This window comes from Trachemys scripta, chromosome 4, assembly GCF_013100865.1.
Source record: "Trachemys scripta elegans isolate TJP31775 chromosome 4, CAS_Tse_1.0, whole genome shotgun sequence".
NCBI lineage: Eukaryota > Metazoa > Chordata > Testudines > Emydidae > Trachemys > Trachemys scripta.
The window spans coordinates 110,750,373-110,773,796 of NC_048301.1; the positions used below are offsets into that span (position 1 = coordinate 110,750,373).

General features: G+C 41.9%; 1 protein-coding gene across 1 annotated transcript in view; it reads left to right on the top strand.

Moving 5' to 3' along the window:
* Positions 1 to 738: 738 nt before the first annotated feature.
* KMT5B (lysine methyltransferase 5B) overlaps positions 739 to 23,424 on the top strand; it is a gene marked incomplete in the record, with an annotated part of 54,253 nt that continues 31,567 nt past the window's right edge. Inside the window, 3 exon segments of the mRNA XM_034770366.1 lie at positions 739 to 1,382; positions 15,019 to 15,261; positions 16,866 to 17,013. Of these exon segments, the coding sequence (XP_034626257.1) occupies positions 15,102 to 15,261; positions 16,866 to 17,013 (308 nt within the window).

The window sequence follows — 23,424 nt, forward strand, 5'->3', positions numbered from 1 at the left end:
ACTGTTTCTAGCCCATTTTTACACTATTTAAAAATATATATATTGACTTACAAGGCATGTGGGGGTGGGGCAGGACTTGGACCCATTCTAGGCACCACCAAAAATGATATAAACCTGCTGCCCCTGGTGGGTGTGACGACTCATCCCTGATTTGGGGATTTTGATTGGAAGCCAAAGCAGGACAGTGGCAAGCACCAAAGGACACATACTGTGTTAGCCAGCCCCTGCCTCAGCAGAGCCTCCCCTTCAGCACGGGAGGAATGGCTCCTCAGGCTACAAGTAGCCCAGAGAGGCAGCTATCCAAAGTAAACCCTGGAAACCCCCCGACCCCCATGCACTGAGGTGATGAGCCCCCCCCCATGCCCTCCATGCACTGACACACACAGGTGGGTATTTGGAGAGGAGGTTAGAACTCCTCGGGGTCGCCAAGGCGGGAACACTGGAAGTGGGGGGGGGGGGGGGAAATGGGACACATCCCCCTCAGAACCCCGCTGGCCGCTCCCGCAGGCGGACAGGTCTCCTCTGTGTGTGCGAACACCGAGTCTCGAGTGACTCTCACTCCCTGTGTAGGGGGTGCGAGGGGCTCATTTTCCTTCCGCCGCGGCCAGTGCCTGGTATTTAAAGGGCAATCGGCGGTGGAAGGATCTTTTAGACTCCACTAGTGGCCAGGACTTCTTTTCGTGCTCCGCCGCGGCCGCTCCGTAAATCTCTGGTGTGGCCGGAACTTGTTTCAGTGTGATTGTCTGAATTCTTCCGCTCGGCTCAGAGCCGTGTGAGAGGTCATGGGAGTCGTTCGCCGTACTGTTGCTCCGGCACAGGTGAGGCGCAAACGGAGAGACCCGTTCGGCGTTGGCCCTTCGCTCTGTGAAGTAGCGTGAAGAGACAGAAGGGATTTATTTTGAGGCGTATTCCTCCGCCGCGAGGAGCGATCTAGCAGGGCTAGGCTTGGCGTGTCCCTCCGCCGCCTTGGAGCACACGGACAGGAGGCGCCTCTCTCGGCTGTGTGAGGAGACAGTGGGGCTAGGAGGAAGAGAAGGGACCCGGGCGCGCAGCGGAGGCCGCTCTGAGTGTGTGAGCCAAGTGCCGGGGGCTCCCCGCGGAGAAGCAGGAGGCGGTGACTGTCTCGCCACCGCTCCGCAGGGTCTCTGCGAGGGGGCCCAGGGGACTCTTTGTCGCGGGGCCCGGCGGATGGATCTCTAGGCGGCTCTGCCCCACAGCGTTCGGCCGTCGCTGCCGCCATCTTGGATTTTAATCCGCCATTTTTCCCCCTGGAATTATTATTATTATTTTTATGATTAATTTTCCTCTGGTTGGAGCTCGGGGCAGCGGCGGCGGGGCCGGGGACGGCGGCGGGGACCCCAGCGCGGAGGGGCAGCCAGGCGGTAAGTGTTCAGTGGGGGGGGGGGCTGCCAAGCGGCCTAGGGCCCCGTTTCGGGGGGGCCGTGCCCAAGGGGGCGATCCCCTTCCGGGGAGGGGTCCCCAGCCCAGGGGGTCCTCGGCTGCTGTGGGAGGGGAGTCATGGTGAGCTGGCACGGGGACAGACGGGGCAGCTAATGTGGGGGTGACTGTCGGGGGGGCTGGGGGGAGGGGTCGCGGGAGGCAGTAGCTGGGGCGGTGGGGGCTGCGCCGGGGGCATAGCTTGGATCCCGGGGGGGAGACGGGCACCGTGGGGGGTGTAATAGCCAGGACCGGAGGGGATGGTGTGGGGGGTAAGGTTGGAGGTGACGTGTGGGGCGGGGGGTGCCAGCCGTGTGTCCCCCTCGCTGGGGTGGGGGCGTGTGTGTCTTTCCCCGGGGGAGCGCAGTGCGGCTGGGGAGAGCCTGGTCCCACCCGGGGATGTTGCGGGCGATGGGCTGCTCTCTGACAGCTGACATCCTCTGGTTCTCGGGGATTTAAAGGGACCCATGGCGGCTCCGTCGGCCGGGGAGGAATTGATTGACAAGGGAAGTGGTTCTGGGTGTTCCGTCTCCTCGTTGGATGTGGAGGAAAAGAGGGGGCTGGGTGACCGTGACACCTTTGGCTGCAGTGACCAGGAAGAATGAGGACTTTGAATCCTTCGATGGGGTGTCTGTTCACATAGTCCAGAGAAGGCAGGAGGCGACCTCAAGGGGGCAGCACAGGATTAGAGAAGAGGCAGAGTGGAGAAAAGCATAAAGTTGCATCTTCCCTGGCGATCTGAAGGAGCTTCCCCCAATCCATTTCTTCTCTGCGGTTAGGGTTTGGGGAGCAGTTGCTTGGGTATGTGTGGAAACTGAGGACAGAAGCTCGTTACTGTGCTGGCAACTTTGATATTAAGAGATCTGATCACTAGAGTTCAGTTGTAGAGTTTGCATCCTTCCTTGCTATGTATGAATAAATAATATTACAATCTTTTAATCTGTGTTAAATCTCTGCTAGTTGTCTTTTTATCAAACGTGTTTTGAATGTATCAGGGGGTAGCCGTGTTAGTCTGTATCCATAAAAACAACGAGTCCAGTGGCACCTTAAAGACTCCTTTTTGTTTCTGTTTTGAATGGGCATTCTTGGTTCTGAAGACATTGCCATTATATTGAAATGTCTCCTGTTTTCTGTTGATGAAAGACCAAAAGTTCTGAAGTTACAACAGGGATCATGAGGAAGGAAAATGTGTATCCTCATTCAGAATCAAACTTGTACTGGGGACTTTGAATTTAAATGGTCTTTTAAGAAATTCCTCTCTGAAAGAGAAACCATGGGGAAAATGTGTTAAGTTTTACGGAGATGTCTTAACAAATCTGTGACAGAATCCTTTTATATATAGTCTTGAATAATTACCTAATGGTTTCTGTGTATTGATCGCATGTATGTTTATAATATTTCCATTGAAATCTAGGGTAAATTGAAAATACATGCATTCTGCCTTCAACAAAACATTGAAAAAACTGATTACATTGTAAGTTAGCAAATTAAAGGTGAGTTTTATTTGAGCCAAATGAGCATCAGATTATATATTGACTATAGAAAGGATTTCATAAAGTTGCACTCAAATTTAAAATTCATAAGATTGGGGTTATTTCAAGTTTAATAAATTAATTAGAACTATTAGAATGCGTTTTCATAATACAGCTGTGTACGAACATGCATACACACACATCCTTCAATTTCATTTATTGTTAACCTCTAGGCTGAATTTGTTCAAGATTGCTTAAGATAGCTGAAATATACTAATGTCTCAGAAGCGTAATGGTAGTAAAAATGCATTTGAAACGTACTTAAATTGCCCTAAAATAAGATTTTATTTATTTATTTATTTATTATTTTGGTTACAAGACATACGAGTCCTAAATTCTATTTGGTTTATTCATCAAATAACACCTAGCTAAAGAGTAGAAATAACATTTGTTTAATGAAGCTACATTATCTTACTTAGTACATGAATTTTTATATATTGTGATCTTTCTAAATGCTTGTCATGATAGAACAGATCCATGTGTATTCATTATAAACATTGAAGAGGTTTCATATATGTTAGTTCTAATCTGATACATTGGACTGCAGTTCCCAGTATTCCTTTCAGTTTTTACAGTACACTGATTTAGCCTAAGACACATGCTAGGCACAGTAAGGATTCTATGTTATCTCGCATGATTTTACCATGCATGTCAGTCTGCTATTCTGAGGTAGCCTTCCAGTGTCACTGAGCTTCATAAATCTTTTTGAAAACTAATGCCTTTTGGGACTGCATGAGTGCTCCCTCATGGCACCGAACATTTGGAGCCAAAATGATAGACATATGCAATGCCATTAGTGTGTGTGTGTTTGTTTCCTTTCCATAGTCATTTACAGGCATAGGGATTTTTGCTTTATGTACAGAGGCTTAGTTTGTTTGTTTTCCCCAGCTTATTACTAATATTTTTTGGTAATGTAAATAGCTTTTCTACAGTTTAGGGTTTACGTATGTAGGAGTTAGTCCAAAAATCTGGGTTCTGAAGCATCATGTCTGATCTGGACCCCATGGAATCAGTGGTGTGAAAAGTCTGAGCTAGGTGGCGTTATCTCATGGTTCCCTGTCCTCCTAGGGTTGGATGCACGAACTCAGTGTATAATGTGCCTTGGAGAAAAGGTCATTGCCTGGGTGGTTGTTCGGAATGCTGAACCTTCATTCCTTGGGCCTGAAGGGCTCTCGCACTAAGCCTCCTGTTTTCCTAATTATGGAGGCCTTATTAACTAGATCCGTGGATCTGTCCTTGCCTCAGTGCCCCATATCTATGTAGGGACAGAGTAACTCTTTGTTGGCTTCAGACCCCTTTAAAGTAGGGAAGCAGAAACCTTTGATGTCAGGCCCAAGATTTTCATCCAGCTCCATGATGGCAGAATGCTCGGTGTTCTCTTCTGAGGCGGAGTTGGTACTGAGGTGGCCAGCTCTATTGCCTCTGAAGGCTCTGACAGTGTTTGCTCCCAGACAGGGACCAGCAGTGCAGAAAGAGGCATGTTCACTAGATCAGAAGACTTTTTGTTTTGGGGGTAGTGTTAGTTCTTTGGCAGTGCATTTTTATCCTGTTCCTCTTCAGAGGTATTTTGTGGTGAGTTCTCCTTAGAATCTGGGAGTGTACAAGGGTCTGAGAGTTCAGAGTCTCTAATGTGGGGGGAGGGGAGTTGCCTGTGTTGGGCACCACAACATCTGAGATGGGTTTGGAGGCTCTCCTGAACAGCTCCATTCGCAAGAGAGCTTTGGTTGGGCAGATTCTCATTCCCTTTTGGTCCCTGCTATGAGTCTTTGAGGTTTTCAGGATCCTTGAGCAGTCTTCTCCAGATTCCTTTTCCATGCCTCCCCTTTTAATCCATCTCCTGTTGAAACATCCCACATCTTGGGGTATGTCTGCACAACAAAGAAAAACCTGCAGCTGGCCCATGCCACCCAACTCATGCTCAGGCTGCGGGGCTGTTTCATTGCTGTGTAGGCGCAAAGGGTTCTAGGGTTGGATGTTCTGCTCCATCTGACAAAGAAGTCAAGAAGATGTATTGGGCAGAAGTGTACTTTTTGTTTGTCGGAGAATTATCAGGCTGTTGTGCCCCAATGTCAAATCAGACTTTGGTATATGATGCTCCCTTTACTTGATTATCTCCTGAAGTAAGAAGAAAAGGAAGTGAAAGACATCATTGCTGAGGGGTGTGGTTCCTAAGTATGCCCTCTGTGTCATCAATAACTTGCATCTGACATCATGCTCTGCTTGCATTTGCTGGCATTACTGCATCAAGGCTAGGCATCTTATGCCAAAATCGGGGATTTCTCCTTTAACGTGAAGACCTTATTCAGTAGAAAGACCAATGAGATACTGAAGAAGATGAAGTTTGTGTCTCTTGTTCAATCATTAGGGCTATCCAACATAGGCAGACGTAGTTTTTGTCCAGATCCTTCCACTGCTTCACTTTAACCCTTCTCTCCAGAAGTCTCAACTGTGTCAAACTAAAAAGGCAGGGAGGGTAAGAGGAGGAATTTTAAACAGATATGGTTCTTTAGTGTTCATTTTTCTCCCTACCCAACCTTAAATTGACCTGAGAGCCTAGTCCCAATCTTAATTAGTTAACTCTGTCCTCATTGTCTTCCTTTCTGAGACTGTTTGACAGCCTTCTTGTGGTGTAAAGTGGAATTACTACTGATCTCTGGGTGTTGCAGTGTGTAATCTAACTTCATCCTGTGCTGCTTCCCAAATCCCTCTTTTTCCCTTTCCCTCTTCAGAAATTCCTCTTGTGACAAAGTGGATTCCTTGTTAAGGTTGAGTGCTACATAGGAGGTTCTAATACAGTAAAAAGAGTGGCTGTCATTTGAGGTTTTTCCACTTTGCAAAAAGAAACTTTGGGTTTTTATCCCATTGTAAGCCTGCAGTGGTTGAACTGATGTATCAGAGGGTTTTGGTTTTCCATAAAATTTCCCAAACAGTTTGAATTGTGACTGCTATGAAAGCAAAACAGGTTCTATGGATGTGGTTGGTTGTATCTTATTTTAATTCAAACTATAATGAGAAACTTGTCTGTTGGCTTTAAATAATACAGTTACTAATGAGGGATGTCTAGTATGGCAGATTAGAGTAAATGCCACTTGTATACTTTATATCACCTTTGTTGTGGATGTGTTGAGGCTTATTTTAAAGTTTCCTTTTACACTGAATTAAGCTCTACATCTCTGATATGGTGAATATTGCAGAAGTGAGTCCACAGCTTATTTGATTTCATTCTTTGAACACCATACACTCAAACTTAAACTGGCCTGGGCCACCTTACCAATTTTTGTGGCTTTACAGTAATACTTTCCTAAAATTAAAGAAATTCCATTATGGTTCTAACTGCAACAATAATTCGTATGTCTTGCCACTATATAGTGTTCACTGCAATGCCTTAGATCATCCCTACCGCAATGATGCCTCTTGGTAGTACAGCAGTACAGGTAATAGTCCCGTTAAAGGTATGAGTAGTCCACTGATTTTTAAGGATTTGTATAAGTATTTGCAGGATATGTGCCTGTTTGTGGGTTGTTGTTTTTTTTTTTTTTTTGAACTATGTTTTTTGTTTTTCTTGTTAGCGTATGTAAAATCTCGAACGTAACTTTTTTGTTGAAATTTTATCTTTTAAACCATATATTAGGTTTTATTTTTCAGGACTGTGAAGACATGTTTGATCAGTTTAAAAAAAAACTTGAGGAAAAACTTAAGTTTTGCAAAAGCTTGTTTTTACAAAGAATTTAAAACCAATGAGAAATCTTTCCACAAATTAAAAAAGCAAAACAAGCTGCTTTAAATGGACACTTTTGCAGTGTTTGAAGTCTATGTCCAAACTCCTTCATCACTGCAATCAGTTACACTGCCTATAAAAAGAATAAAGCTGACTTGATTGACTTTCATTTTCCCTGCTGAAAAATGTAAACAGCATAAGTACTGAAAAGTAAACTGGATTTTTAAAAATTATTATAGATAATACCTTAGATTATTAGAACTATTACACAGGTAAGTGGACTGGTTTGTCTGTTATGATCATGTTGGCAATGTCCCAGCTTTAAGTTTAGTTAAAATCTTGCATATTCTGTAGGCCGGGGTCGGCAATGTTTGGCACGTGGCTCGCCAGGGTAAGCACCCTGGTGGGCCGGGCCAGTTTATTTACCTGCTGACGCGACAGGTTCGGCCGATCGCGGCCCCAGTTCCCCATTACTGGCCACAGTTCGCTGTCCCGGGCCAATGGGGGCGGCGAGAAGCAGCGTGGGCAAGGGATGTGCTGGCCGTGGCTTCCTGCCGCCCCCATTGGCTCGGGACGGCGAACCGCGGCCAGTGGGGGCCACGATCGGCCGAACCTGCCGCGTCAGCAGGTAAATAAACTGGCCCGGCCCACCAGGGTGCTTACCCTGGCGAGCCGCGTGCCAAACATTGCCGACCCCTGCTCTAGGCAATGCATCCTAAAGAGCATGCAAAACTTGAAATTAGTAGCTTGGGTGCTCAATGGAAAGGCCGTCAAGCCTACCTTTCACCCAATCAACAAGAGTCCAGCATAACTGGCAACTTTTTTGCTGGATGTTCTGCCAGTTTCAAAACACCCTTTCTAGAATAGGGGTGGCCACCCTGTGGCTCCGGAGAGCCACGTGCGGCTCTTCAGAAGTTAGTATGCTGATTCTTGTATAGGCACTGACTCCAGGGCTGGAGCTACAGGCACCAACTTTCCAATGTGCCGGGGGGTGCTCAACCCCTGGCTCTGCCACAGGCCCTGCCCCCACGCCACCCCTTCCTGCCCCCTCTCCTGAGCCTTCGTTCCTCCCACTCCCCCTCCTGCATGCCACAAAACAGCTGATCCAGAGGTGCAGGGAGGGAGTGGGAGGTGCTGGGAGCAGGAAGGGCGGGAGCTCATGGGGGGGCTGCTGACGTGTTAATGTGGCTCTTTGGCAATGTACATTGGTAAATTCTGGCTCCTTCTCAGGCTCAGGTTGGCCACCCCTAATCTAGAGCTTGGTCCTCTCTGTAGTAAAGTCCCAGTCTGTATGAAAATTGTATTTAATGTGTGATCTAAATAAACGCAGTAGGGAATTCAAGGGAGGTATGGTTTATTTACAGGTAGGTCCAGAACAGTCAAATGTTGAAGATTGTGTAATTCCTTTGTGAGCTTGAGGGATGGAACTAGTCAGTCTACAGTTTCTGTAATGCGTGTTACCCAAGTATTTTTAGGCCAATTTTTTTTCAAACCTATCAAAGACATTTGTCTATGTTAAGGGGTAAATCCATAGCAAGCTTCCATTTAAAAAAAAAAAAAAAAAAAAAGTTGTCTTCTGAGATATTTCATCACAAAAGAGTATCTGAAAAACTTAGACTTTTGAAAAATACATTTGAGATCTCAGAATTGGCCAAACTGAACCGTTATAAACTTCCCAGAACATTTCACCTTTGGTTCAGAAGTACAAGAAACTTCAGAGAAAAAAGTAACTGTTACAGAAGCTGTAACTATGTGAAAATAGAAGTTTATAAAAAGTACATTCAGAGGTATATTGCAGCACTCTAAGGGTAGGTCTACATTTATGGCAGTGTGCAGAGTACAGACACTGCATGCCTAGGTAGCGTGGGTATAAATACTGGTATAGACGGTGAGGCACAGCGTAGGTGAGGAGAGTGCCCTACATGCCTGAATCTTAAGGAAGGTGTCCTATGTGGTGCTTTACTCACCCAAGCAATGCCTCCTACATCTACACTGCTATTTTTAGCAATATAGTTTTCTACTTCCAGAGCCTTTCCCTGCTGCCATGAAAGACTCAGGTGGAAAATTCTCTGGCAGGGGGTGGGTACCAGGGAAAAGGTTTTCCCCCCTTCCAGAGCTTTTTACTGCTGCGTGTAGCTGTACAGCACAGTGAGTGTGGATGCAGCTTGTTTTTCACTGTGGTGCGTAGCTACATGTACCCTACACTCTGCTACAAGTGTAAACTAGGCCTAATATTGGTGGCGTGATTTCATTAATACTGTATTAAGCAATGTGGGCAAGTGACATGAAAAAAACTTAGTGAAATGAGTATTGCAAGAATGCTTTTAAATAGGGTTCTGCCAGATGATCTAATTCTTTATGAGTAACCACAGCACTTTACGTTTTACACTGTGCTTTCTAGGGATGTGTAGTAATGTAAATATGGCATTTTTACATATATGATTAGCCACTTTATCTTTGTGTACCTTATAGTTTTGGGGGGTGTGGGGGGTGCAGAGAGCACACTAAGAGGTGCTCTGTTTAATTAAAAAAATAAAAATAGATCTCCAACAGAGTTTAGAAGCTGATAAATGTAATTGAATTTATCATCTTGAAGTCAGCACTCAAAGTGTGAGAGATGTGGAGTGAGATTAGGCTGTACATTGAAACTAAGGGCTTGTTTACCAGTATAATTATACCATAGTTATACTTGTGTAACTCACCATGTGGACACTCTCTTGTTCCAGAATAAGAGTTACACTGGTGTAATTAGCTAGTAAATTTCCTGCAGAGAAGCCCAAGTTAGATTTTATTTATGTAGTTTATAGGGTTACTTAGTTTGAAAGACTAACAAGGAGCCTTAAATGTATGCGGGGGGTGAAAATTTACCCCCAAGCAGAGGTTTCTACCACTTGAAAAGGAAGAAGAGCCTGAGATTCCATCAGATATGCTGGGGACTTCACTATTGCCATTCTAATGTGGCTACATGGCTATTACAGTGATGGGTGGCAGTATAAAACCCTAAGACAAGATAAACAGAGGCCAGTTTAGAGAGTGTGTCTGTGTTTTTGTGTAGTAATGTTTACATATAGTTTTGAGCTAGAGTGGACTTTTAAAAAATCTGCTTGCCCCTGTTGTGTTTTATTGGCTCTGTAAAACATTCTACACTAGAAAGTGTAGCTTTTGCACTTTGCCTCTTTCATAGTAGCACTTGACTTTCGACAGCATTAGCTAGATCTCTGGGTGTTAAAGAGAAATTACATTTTTCTCTAATTGTTCAAATTGAATAGTGTTGCACAATGTACCACATTTTAGAGAATGTTAAAGAATTATTTCAGAATTTAATTTAAACCTCATAAAATCTACCGTTGGGGCCATGATACTTCTCTGGCTGTATGTTTGGTTGGTTGGTTTTTTTTGCATAACACAGATTTGATTCTGCACTTTTGGTTGGCATGGTGAGTGAGTCTCTTGCTTTGATGCCTCCATCTGACCTAGCAACAGTGTTGGTCACCAAAGAAATTCTGTTTCTTGATTTTAGACCTTGATACCAGATCTTGGAGGTGGTGTGTGTTTAATTAGGAAGAAATTCAGTGTAGGGCCAAGATGCATATACATGATATGCAAAATTCTGCAGACACCTACAACTGGCTTGCAAACTAAAACTGCTAATGCCAATCCAATATAAAAGAGGTGGGAGTAGTCAGACAAATGAAAGATGGGTCCCAGTTGGGCTTGCGGAGAAGTCCACTGCCCCTTCCTGCCTGCTAGGGTGTAAATTGTTTCTGGTGAAAACTCCAAATTGCATCTATATCCTACTTAGAGGAGTTCCTGTCTCTTGTATTTGCCTTGACAAGTATTTGTCTAATAAATTTTGCATAATCAGCACTTAATTGCATTTTAATTTTTGGCTACAGAGACCGTCTTTACCTTAAAATTTAGCAAGTTAGCGTTGCTTTTGTTCCCCCCCCCCTCCTCCCCCATGGATCTCTCTCCTGTCCCCCTTTCCCTCCTTTCTTGTCTTATCCAAACTGTTGTCATGTATTATTCTCCTCCTCCATCCTCTCCCTCTCCTTCCCCCCCCTCCAAAATTGTACCTATTCTGAATTTACAAATAGTGCTTTTTCAGTGGCATCTGCAGAACCAGAGTTAAACTGACTCAAGCCTAGTTTCCTCCTTCATGTAGCGTGTTTGTTTTCCTGGCTGAAGTGTAACTGGTGTGATTCTTTCACATGTCACAGTTGGACAAACACTTAATGTGGCTATGTTAGAACTCATCTGCTACAATAAAAAGTTCCTTTCCAACAGACTTCAATTGCCTGTACTTCATTTTATTGTAGCTTAGCAAAATTCAGTAAAAGATGCTGGGCTGAATTCATGTCCACATGATATTTGTTACCTCTTCACAGCAAAGAGTTGCTAACACAGATTTAATTGAAATACATATAATCTGCCTCCATAGCTGCAGTGGCTTAACCAAAACTTCCTGCTGCATAGCTTTTCTGAGGAAAATTCCAAACCATTTTTTTTTTTTTGTCATATGCTTTCCATTGCATTCTGAATACTTTCACTTTGTTTTATGATATGACAATTACCAGAAAAGGTTCTTGAACCTCTAGATCTTTGGATTAGCGTTCTAGTAGGTTTTGGAGCTTGTAGTTTTGTTAAAACTTCTGTCCACACTTGTCATGTTTTTCCTTTATCTTTTGTTTGAATAATTATTTGCAGTCTTTTGACAATACTTCTAGCCATCTGTATTACAAACATTTACTTGATTATATGTCACTGAGCACTTTGGAGGCATAGGATGCCTAATAGAATTATTTTTAACTGATGAAAACATACACTGAACAATGTGGCATACTTTTCCCAAATGTTGAGAATTTATATGTATTGCACTCAAAGATTTTTCTAAAATATCTGATTAGGTCACTAAAAATCTTGCAATCTAATCTGCTAGGATACAACACTTTTCAACTGGTAATACTGTAAATTAAGTATGACAAACTCATTGTGTACTCATTTATTTGACGCTATGAAACGGACCTTGCTTTTTCAATTTAACTCCTACAATATCTAAATGCAATTTTTAGATTGTTTAGAACTAGAACACTTTCTCTACAAATCATGTGATCACAAGGATCAAGTTACAGTGGTATACAGAAGCAGTAATGGCTTGCTGATATTATAATTATTTGTGCAAAAGGCTGTGAACAAAAAGCGAGGTTTGCTGGTCATTTACATACTGTAGATTTTCTGCTCTAATTGTGACACTACTTACTACTGGCCCATTGAGCTAGACATAATTTTTTACATGGACCAGTAGGTGTAGAGAGAGCCTCAGGCCATTAGATCAGTACCAGTTTTAAACTCTGAATTTTAAATGAACAGATTTAACCTTTGCTTTTGATGTCTCTTCCCAACCCCCATCCATTTATAATGTTGTCAGTTGTCTCTGCTGTTTGTGTTCCTTATTAGTTCATTCTGTTTTAATTGCTCTTCCTAGAGTAATGTCAAGTTGTGCTTTACAGTTCAAAACAAGTTAGTGTTCTTTCACATAGAAATACAGTTGTCTATCAGGAGGTATACTAGAAAATAATCTGCTTACTTTATCGCATATGTTTCCATCAGTTCTGACAGTTGAGGAGTATTCTACTCAGAAACTAGGCACACTCAGAACTTTTAAGTGGACCTTTAGAACTCATAAATTCTGTCTCCTCTGCTTCCAGAAGCTGTAGTTAACAGTGCTGCAATATTATTCCCTCAGATATCAGTGCTTGCAATGGAATATTTCCCTATCTGGGATCAACATGTTTTCTTTTTTATTTACTACTCCAGGACCATAGCTTGAAAACATTTACTAGTCTTTCATGTGTGTGGCAAACTGAGATATTTAACTGTAAAGTCACATCATTCTCATTACTGTCTTTGCCATTTTCCACTCAAATTTCAACACTTTGAGTATCTGAGTCTCACAAACTGATGAAGGTAGAAGTGAATGCTTTCTACTATGTAAAAATTGGGATTCTCATTTTTTCGGTATTATCAGCCATTGATTTCTAGCACTAATGATGTAAAGAATATCTGTTACCAAAATCATATGATAATGGTACAAAAAAATTTTGCTAGTCATTAGGGTTTGAATTATACCTGTCACTGCTCTCTTAATCTAGCTGGTTTTCTTTTGTTACCAGTTGAGGGATGAATATAGCAAATCCCAGATTTTGGTCTAATGTAATTTTTAATCCCTTCATAGTCATTCAAAATTCCATTTATCCAGATGTTTCAGAGACAGTTAATTTTTAATGGGGATTTCCTGAACTTGGTTTCAAAACTGAAGTGTTTTGTATTTATCAGCACTGAATGATTAACCAAAGAATTTGAGCACCATATGATATCCATCGCTTGTTTGGTAATTTTGTCCAAATGAAACATTGGCTCTAAATGTAAGCATGATCACTCGGAGCTGATTTAGATTGTTATATTTAAGGCTACAATTTTTTCAGGAAAAATTTTAATAACTGTCCCAGCAGAGATGCAGGAAAACAAGGATATGTCACAGGGACTAGGGGGCCCATAGGGTGGAGCTGTGGTTGGACAGCGAGCCCACTCCACACTTACCCTTCAGCAACAGCTCTTATCCCACAGGGCTGGGCCCCCCTCCCTGCTCCAGGTGTCTCAAGGTGGCCCATGTAGTCACTGCACCACTCAGGTTTGGCGCATCTGCCCCTATGGAGATGGTGGGGAACTGGGTTATATTTGATTGGCATTGTGACTCCGTGGGCCAGCTTGCAACACCAGTCAAATTTGACCCTCTGCACCTCCTGTGACCATGTGTACCAGCTTGCAATGCTTGAATGGGTAAGGAGCTGCTGCTGTGGGGGTCACAGACTTCATTCAAATTCACGATTACAGTGAACACTGTGATCCCCGTGTCAATATTGTAGCTTATGGCCATGTCTACGCTAGAGACCTTACAGTGGCATAGCTGTGCCGATGCAGCTGCGTCATTGTAAAATCTCCCATGTAGCTGCATTATGCCGACGGGAGAGAGCTCTTCTGTCAACATAATTAAACCAGCCCCAGTGAGCGGTGGTCGATGTGTCAGTAGGAGAGTGTCTCCCGCTGACATAGCTCTGTCGACACCAGCGCTTCTGTCAGTGTAATTTATGTCGCTTAAGGGGGTAGGTTTTTTCCACACCCTTGAGCGACGTAAGTGATATCAACAAAAGTGCTAATATAGACATAGCCTAAGTTATGGCTGTGTGAAAGACTTTTATACAAACAGGAGAAACCATCTAAGACCTGGATCCTTTAAGTGCCTTCTAAATATGCTCTAGTGCTTACAGTTGAATATGGGGTGGACAGCAGCAGTGCATCACCAGAGTCCATCACAGGCAGCTGGGCTACAGCTTTCTTTGAGGAGGGCATGATTGTCAGACATTTTACCCCTGGAGCTGCCTCTGGCCTATTGTGTATATACTATTTTTATAAGTGGTCGAGCTGTGTGTGTTTGAAAACATGATTTAAAATGAAACTTTGAATCATTGTTTCCATCAGAAATGTCAAACACTTACTGGGTAGCATTCCCCCAGTATTTTCTGATATGGAGGTGTCAAGTTTTCTTACCCTGTTTCAGAACCTCCACTGCTGTGGATCAAGTGTTTGTTGCACTTGATCAAAAATAAATAAGGGTGTCTGTCAGGGCTCCTAGTTTGAGTCATATGAAATCTGTTTTGTTTCTTTCTGTACCCTGAGTGCTGCCAGAAAGTTGTAAATCCCGTGAGCATAATGCCAGTTGACATGATAATCACCATCACCTATGCTGGTTAAGTTTATAACTTTTAAGAGTCATCTTTTAAAAAAAAAAATATTTAGGACTCCTAGTATTTACAAGCTCCATAGACCAACTCAGATTGTAAACTGTTTTGGGGTGAGAAACTTTTTTGGATTACTTATGTCTATAAAGTACTTCACACGCTTATGGTACCATATGGTAATGTAGAAGTAATAATGCCTTTCAGCATTAATCAGCACAGTTGCTGATACTCTCTTGTCTCTTCAAAGACATGGTGCTTTGACATGCATAACTTCCAGTTGTGCATCCTGATCAGTGAAACTTTTGTTTGTATCAAAGTATAATTCCTTTAAATATTTCAAACTAGCAAGTACTCAGTTGGTTTCTTGATTATTATTTTTTAAAGCTTATGGTTCTTGTAATTTGTTATAGTTTTACAATAATTCTTACCATTCCTGAGCACCTCTGAGATTTTGTCTTAAAACTGTGCTTTGAAAATGGCTTCTCATTTAGTTTTAATCTTTTTGTATATTTTGGTGTTTTGTTTCCACTAGGAATTGAAACTGAAATTATTGACCCACTTCTCCAAGCCTTTTGAAAAGTGACTAAATGCAACTGGGTCAGGCTGTCTGTGGGAATGAAGTGGCTGGGAGAATCCAAGAACATGGTGGTGAATGGCAGGAAAAATGGAGGAAAGTTGTCTAATGAACATCAGCAGAATGAGTCCAAGTTGCAGCACACTGGAAAGGAGAATCCAAAGACTAGCAAAAATGGAGTTGAGAGAAGATCAAGCAGATGTATGTACATGTTTGTGGGGTTGGGTTGTGATGTGAATCATAGTAGCATCTTGCTTACTGATTTGTTAGCTTTTTAATTGCTTATTCTGAAATCTTGAGATACATGGTTAGTTAACTGGGAAGGCTGTTGTTAGCAGTAGAATATTTTTATTATACTTGTAATTCAGTCGTGATTATTTCAGAAATAAGTTTCTATTAAGTCCCATTGAAAAGTTAAATTCAAATGATTTAACTTTGATTTATTTTGAATTCAGTGGAAAAAAATTGCATACAGCAAACATCCTTAATATGTGACGGCTAAGAACTAACATGGTTGCAGAGTGGACTTTAGATATATTCTAAAATAATAATTTGTCCACAAATCTTGTGGAACCAGTTGTGAAAGTTACATAAATATACATGCTTGTATAGGTAAACCCCAATTTTATTAGTCACACCTACGTCAGTAATCCATTGTAAAACTGAGGTTTCTTAAAAACAAATTTACATTTTTATTATGAATTTCAAGTAGAGGACCCGATACAAATTTCAGGTAACACTGGTATTTAGAGTTTGGAAAATCAGGCTTTACTTTTATGTTGTTAATTTAAAATCTGAGGCAAATATTGCTGAATTTTGTACTGGTAATGATTTTACGAGCACATATCCATGGCTTTAGGCACCCTTAACAGTATTTTAAAAATCAAATTACACCATCCATTCTGTGTAGCACTACTAACCAACAATAGCTAGGAAAAACAATCTTCCCTTTGTGTCCTCACTTTCCCCCTTCCTGACGACTCATTACTCTCCTAATTATCCTCCTTAGATGGGCCTTTTGCACGTCTGAAATGTTAACAGATTTGGGTTACTTCATTCTGGGTGAAATGGTACAAGTTCCAAGGTCAAGGAGAACGTCCTACCAGCAATCCCCTTTCTTGCGGATCTTGGAGTACTGTTACAATAACCTTAAGTTCAGGTATACCACTATAAAAAGCATGCTTCCAAACTTAGCCCCAGCTTCATTTGCTGAATGGTTTTAGGAGGTTTTTGTGAAGCACACTGCAACAATCTAATCTCTAGGCAAGGACGGTATGTGAGACTGTTTGCAAGGTCTGCATCTGAAAGAAACGTCAGTTTCCTGGCCATATTTAAATAATAGGAGATCATCTAAACCAAATTCTAGATCAGCCTAGGATTAGAGAAAGCTGCCGTTTCATCTGGTCTTTCGCCCAGTCCAAGAAAGATAGCATCCTAATTGTTTCATGGCCCCTTGCCACAGAGACCAAAGGAGATCAAATAAAACGAAAGAATGAGAACCTACATCATGAACTCACAGGGCAGAGATCACACTCATGGACCTCGCTTCTTCCCCTCTCCCGCTTCTTCCCCTCTCCCGTTATACTTCCAATCAACAAAAGAGGCTGCTGGAATCCCTGGTGATAGCAGAGTGGTCTCTCTTAAAGGGACTTACTTTTAGCTGGTGTCCCAGCTGATTGAGGGCATCCAAGCCAGAGCTTTTGTTGCTGCTGGTATCCTTGGTGGCGTTGCCCTTTTAAAGGGAGGATACTATAAGATTGAATAGTTTTCTATTTAAGTAACCCTGGTGTTTTTGCTTTTCGCAGGTAGTGGTGCTTCAGGATTTGAGGGCCAAAGTCGCTACGTGCCTTCCTCTGGAATGTCTGCCAAGGAGCTGTGTGAAAATGATGACTTAGCAACTAGTTTGGTTCTTGATCCCTATTTAGGTTTTCAGACACACAAAATGAATACTAGGTAACTTTGTTTGCCTTTATTTACCTAGCAGAGAAATAATCATCATAGTGATGTAGGGTAAATGAGGAATTTCTTGCATATCTGTAGAAATTTACAAAATGGTAATATCTGTTTTTATATTCTTGTTCTGTTGGGTAACTTTAGCCTTCAGAGTGGTGCTGCTCTGGTAAATGGGACTCAGAGCATGGTAGCAACATGTAGCTGCACCACTATAGTTGGTATTTCCATTAAACCCTGTTGTCAAGTTCCATTATTGAGCAGGAACTTAATAGAAAGTTTCTTAATCTAGGTAACAGTTACGTTAATCAGTTCAGAAGGGGTTATATTATTAGCCTTTTGAAATAATGTTTGGTGGTAAAAGTAAAATTTTTGTTACTTCAGGTGTTAGACTTCCTTCAGTCTCTGATTTATTAAAAAGTTTTTAGTGTGACCATTTAAATGTTGTTGGCACTAAGGCCAACAATCTCAAACAAGTGTATGCAAAATCCCACTAGAGGGATTCAATTCAGATTGTCTGTATATATGCCTATATACATGTACACACTTGGGACTTGTGCACCCAAGTCAGGCGTATACATTTGTACTTAGACACACATCTTCCTGAAAACTTGAACCTAAAATTGGTATGGATGGGTGTCTGGTTTTTGAGTGTTTATTCCTATTTTTCAGAAATACTATAGAGTATACACAGTCTGTAACATCCTGTTAAATTAAATTGTCAGTGTATGGACTTTTATTGCAGTAGTTTAATTCTATATGCTTACCAAAAATGCATATAATTGTGGGAGGAACTGTCTCTTATTTTGTGTTGGGCATTATAAACACAATGGGGCCTTGATCTCAGTTGGAGCCTTATTACAAATAGAAAATAATATACAGATAATTCAACCAGTTCATACTAATATTTCCTTGGATAAAGTTTTGTTTTGATTTATTGAAGATCCAAAATATTTGACTATTATGTTAGAATAATTTTTATCTAAGCACAACTATTTATATACAATCCCATTAGTAGATCATTGCTGTATTTTACTATGTTGAGTAGGTCTTGGATGTAGAAAAACAGGTTGACCAGTCCGAATGCTAAATTAATTCATGTTGTCATGCAATAACATTAATGCACTAGTAAGGCCTTACACATTAGGGTTACATTGGCGCAGTGGTGCGTTAACAAACACTTGAAATCTGCAGGCCCATTCTAAAAAGCTGCATTTTCAGAACTCAGCGTCCATCCTTCTGCCATTCATTTAAGGAATGCTTTCATTCTTCAGGTGTATTTCAGGGTATTGGTTAGAATAGCTTCTTGAGTCCACAATAAAACTGCCTATTTAGGTAAGTATTCTTAAGGTCCTTGTTACTGCAGTATTTGAGCATCTGCTGTAGTTGGCCCAGCTGATTACAGATGCTACTGCAATTAAAGGAGCCCTCTTTCTATTGCATGGGAAGTCAGATGAAGGAGATAGGTGTATACATGATTCTGTAGCTTCCTATCAAGGCAATGATCAAGCAGAGAAATTATTTCTCCTTTCTTTGTTTTATGATTGACATGCCAACTTCATAAATTTGTAATGTTTTCTGGAGACTAAGACTACAACGAGCAAACTACATTTCTTAAATTTTTTTGTTTCTGTTTTAAGATGTTACTGATTTCAAACAAATGGCTGTGAAACAAAAGACTATCACTATGTATTTCTTCCTTTCTCAGGCCTGTAAAGCAATGTTACAGGCAGTGTACAATTAAACTTTTTAAGTGTAATAGTTATTAAATTTGAAGCAGTGTGGGAAACATTTTGGTGAAGCTTAAAGCTTCCATCAAAAACACATTTTCCCAATTCTGTTGAGAGAGTGTCTTATTGCAGTGAATTAAAATAAAGGCATAGCATAGTTCTTATTTAGCTTCTCTTGGTCACATCTGGTTATTGTCATGGCCAGACAGCTTGGATTTTGTTGCTTTTATCTAGTAAGGTGTTTTTCTTGTTTTGCGTTCTCTTATGAGGTAAAAAACTTCAGATGCAGAATGACTAGATAATTGTTCAGAGAATAAGAAACACTAGTACCAGGACATGACGTGATAGTAGAAATTAAATTTAGTTTCACAACTCGTTTAATTTTGGAACATCTTCAGCTTCAGTGTTAAGAGGTCTTACAAACAATTCACCGTATATATGGAAGTGTGTCTAAAACAAAACATCTAGTCATGGTAGAAAATGCACTTTTTTTCCTTTAGGCAAGTTGAGAGGAGGCTGCTATGCAAATGGTTATCACAAATATTCTACAGTAATCTTGAAGATGTTTGTATCTGCTGATTTGCGTATGGTTACAAGGTTTGTATTTATGTAAACAACAGTCCAGCACAAGGCTGACTGAAGGTCAACGTTCACTTACATCTCTGGAAGCCAAGATCTTATTTTCTGCTGCAACTGGATAAATATACAAATATCTTGTGTTATATACAAATTTTCTCTGTGGGTCTGATTTAGCAGTTAAAGGTTCTTTAAGGATTTGTTATTTGCACAGAAATCATTAGGCAGGGCAAGACAAGACCTCTTTAAAATTCTTAGTAAAACATTTAAATTAACATTTTCCCTTTCCTCTTTTTGCCCTCCCCCACCTACTGTTGACTGAGCTACTGCTGTCAAATAGAAAATAAGTGTGGTGAATTTTGTATTGTATGTTACTGGTGATTTTATTATTGTCTCTGAAACATTAGTGAAAGAATATGAAGTCTGAAATAATATGCCTGGATTTAGTTAGAAACTTTAATCACGTTAGTGCAGTATTCTCATGATCATGCCTCCTCAGAGCCCCACATGTGCCATGTGAATCACCAAATCCCTTTGAATAGTAGTTGGTTGGTGTTTTGAAGAGGAAATATTATAAGATAAAGGGGTGCTCTGGTAAGCATCCCACCAGACTCCTAGAATTTGGAGAAGTCACCTATACTGGGATCACAAGAAGAATAGAAGCAGGTGGACTGGTCATCTATGGCAAGATGGATCCATCTGACTAAAGCACCAGAAGTCAGTGCCCTTTGAATACTCCAATAGATGGGATATTGGAGACTCAAATTATCATAGTACCAAGGTCCTACTACTTCACCTTCAGGGTCTATCAAAATGGTTTAAGTGAGATTTTCTCTGTACCTCAGCGTTTCCTAGAGCTTTGCAAATAGGACCTTGATGCAATGAAAGCCATGTTTCTGGAGCAAGCTGGTATCACTTTCAAATCCATTGGATCACAGTTCTTACTGAATCTAATTTTGGTGATTTGAACTTCTTGAAACCAAGAAAAACAGGTTTCTTTTCCACTTTCTACTGCAACGCTATGTAAAATGAGCCTAGTTTTCTGTACTGGAGCATCTGTGGAGCATTAAATGTCATCTTAGGCAGCTTCAGAGTTTAAATCTTACCTAGGCTTTTCTCCATATGGGTATTGTGCATCTTAGGGCTTTTAGGCCTTTGATCCTCTGCCTCCTGAGTTAGTGATTTCTCCAGGGAGTGATGATGAAATAGGTCATTTTCTTTGTAGAAGGCAGTCTTGTCTGGGTTCCCTTACCTCAGCCCTCACAATTAGTAGTTCTGCTTGATGATGTCAAATGCTTCTAAAAGAGAAACTGGAAGGCCAGTCCTGAGGTTATTTTTCTACCACATCCTCTGACGAGGCTCTTACCCACTTCCTCCTTTCCTCTGAAGGCCCTGGTGTTACTGAGGACTTGATGGACTGATAGCTTTAGAGATCCATTTAGTGACTTTGCACAGAAATAACACATTTTAACATCTTGAATCTCCACGAGAAAGTAGTCTTCTCTATCAATTAAAGTCTGCTGGAACTGGCTGAAGAGGTCTGCAACCAGTCTTTCTTGGCTGCCTTGGTTTCTAGGAAATCACGTGCTTTGGACCAAAAGCTAGGGAGGAATTTGAGCTAATCTCTCAATATTCTTCCACATGCTCACTTGTGGTTTTGGCTGCAAATGATAAATCGGAAGCTGGGAAAATGGCATTTACCCCGGGAAACAAAACATCCAGAAGTTAGGTATGCCTAATAGGTTATTTCTCTGCAGTCCTGATGCTCAAGGCCTCTCGCTGCCAGGCTGTCATGCCCCTGGGAGCCAGGCCGCCCCGCTACAGGGGGAGGTGGGCAAGCCATTTCTTCAGACTGAATCTTACACATGGTCAAACAGGGATGCACCTTTAGTTTGAAACCATGCCAAAACCCAAGCTCTGTTCTGTACCCTTTTTAGACATCCTTCTCACACACTGCTGGAAGAAGTAGTGTTGACTCTCTGTTGAAAATGGGAACTCTGTAGATGTGGTGCCAAAACCTTTCTCCTGATATTTTTCACTTTCTGAAAGACTTAATAGCCTGCACCCTGTTCTGGTCACTTGCAGATTGAATAATACCTAAGGAAATCCAGATTCCACATGGTTTTGTTAGGGAGCATAATTCCTATCATCAACTCTCAGGACTAGTTCAGGGCCCTTAGCTTTCAAGATTCTCGTTTCCCTGTCTCAGTAAGGAAGACATAAGAAGTACTTTAGATTCATGGCAAGCAACAAGCACTACTAGTATAAGGTGTTGAGCTTTGGGCTGGCAGCAACTCCTTGTGTATTCACCAAGTGCTTGATGGTGGTTGTAACTGACCTGCTGAGACATGCAGATGTATTTATTGCTTGTCTGGCTCATAGGAGCTCAGTTGTACAGCAGGGTAGCTCCTACCATGGGGCGGGTAGGGGGATTGCTTTCTGTCTCTATCTGAAAGTAAATAAATCTTGGTCTCAACTTAGGCTCTGAGCTTTGTAGGGGATACAGTAGATTCTGCAAGGGCTCTAGCTTGATTCTCAGAATATCAGAGATCTGATTCTAGGCAGTAGACCCAGCTAAATCCAGCCCAAAACAGTCAATGGGATTTTTATTTGCAAGTGTTCAGCCTGAGGGTCACCTGCATGTTGCCACTTCTTTTGTGTTGCTGCAGATGTGATCCTTGGAAGGGTGATGGAATCTGTACAGAACAAGTGTTCTCAGCTTGATGTCCTTCTCCCTCAGCAGACTCTTGATGGAGCACACTGCTAGAGAGTGTATTGAAGGGGGTCCCCTTCTCTTCGCCTGCTGTTGAGATAATTGTAGCCTTTAATCTGGGCTGTATTCTTCTGAACTAGAAAGGGTAGCGCTGTGTCACCTCTGAGTCAGGAGGCAATCCGTCTGTGAGAGTGGTACATCTGAAACAAAGGGGGACACTCTGCTCTGCATCTGGCTAGCACAAACAATACCTCACTTGACAATCTGAGTTGGCATCGTACAGATCTGCATAAGAGATCACTCCGATTCTGGTGGTCATCCAGATATGGGCTTCCTTGTTGTATGCCAAGACAAGTGTCTGAAATGCTACTTGAGATCACAATGCATATCAGATGTTCTGCCTTTTGTAGTAAGAAAGAAGGCTCCTCTACTCCTTTTGGTTTTTTTTCTTTTCCCCAAAATACTGGGGAAGGTTCAACGGGATCATTGATCTCAGGCATGTGAGGTTGGCCCTGTCCAGAAGTCGTCTAGTCACTTCTCCAGAGTGAAGATTTTTTGTCCCAGCTGAATGGTAGGGTAGCTCACCCAGACCTCAAGTGGTTTCACTTGGCAATATTGCTGATGGGTTTCTAGGTCAAGATGTCGTCTTCTTGATTGAGAAATCCAAGGTTGCCCTACTGGAGTCCAAAAAGCCATATGGTAGGAAGTGTTATGCTGCCAATTGAGCCAGTTTAAGAGGTTTGTCTGGGTCCAGTTATATTGGGCTTTCTCTTTGCTGTAAAGGCTATCCTATTTTTAGCTATGGCTAAGGTCTGCTTATAGTCCATGGTATTTTGTGAAACATTTTTTTAAAGGGTCTTACAAACTAGTATCCTCCCATTGTGAAACCTGACTGATATGGGAGACTTGACTTTGGGGTTGATCAAACCTGTAGAAGGGCCCATTCATCTGGATTCTTGCTCACTATACCGCCTCTCACTGAAGGTATCATTTCCGGTGGCCTCTTCCTTGGCCATGAGCTTCATGAAGTTACAAGCTTTGGCAGTCAACCCACCTTCTACTGCAGTGGTTCTCATACTTTTGTTCTGGTGACCCCTTTCGCAAAGCAAGCCTCTGAGTGCGCCCCCCCCCCCCCCCCCCTATAAATTAAAGACACATTTTTATATATTTAATACCATTATAAATGCTGGAGGCAAAGCGGGGTTTGGGGTGGAGGATGACAGCTCGCAACCCCCCATGTAATAACCTCGTGACCCCTGAGGGGTCCTGACCCCCAGTTTGAGAACCTCTGTTCTACAGCATTCAACAAAGACAAGGCAGTTTTTAAGTCTCATCCCAAATTTTCACATTAATGGTATTAGACTGTCTTCTCAGTCTGTCGGTATTGCTGCCTAT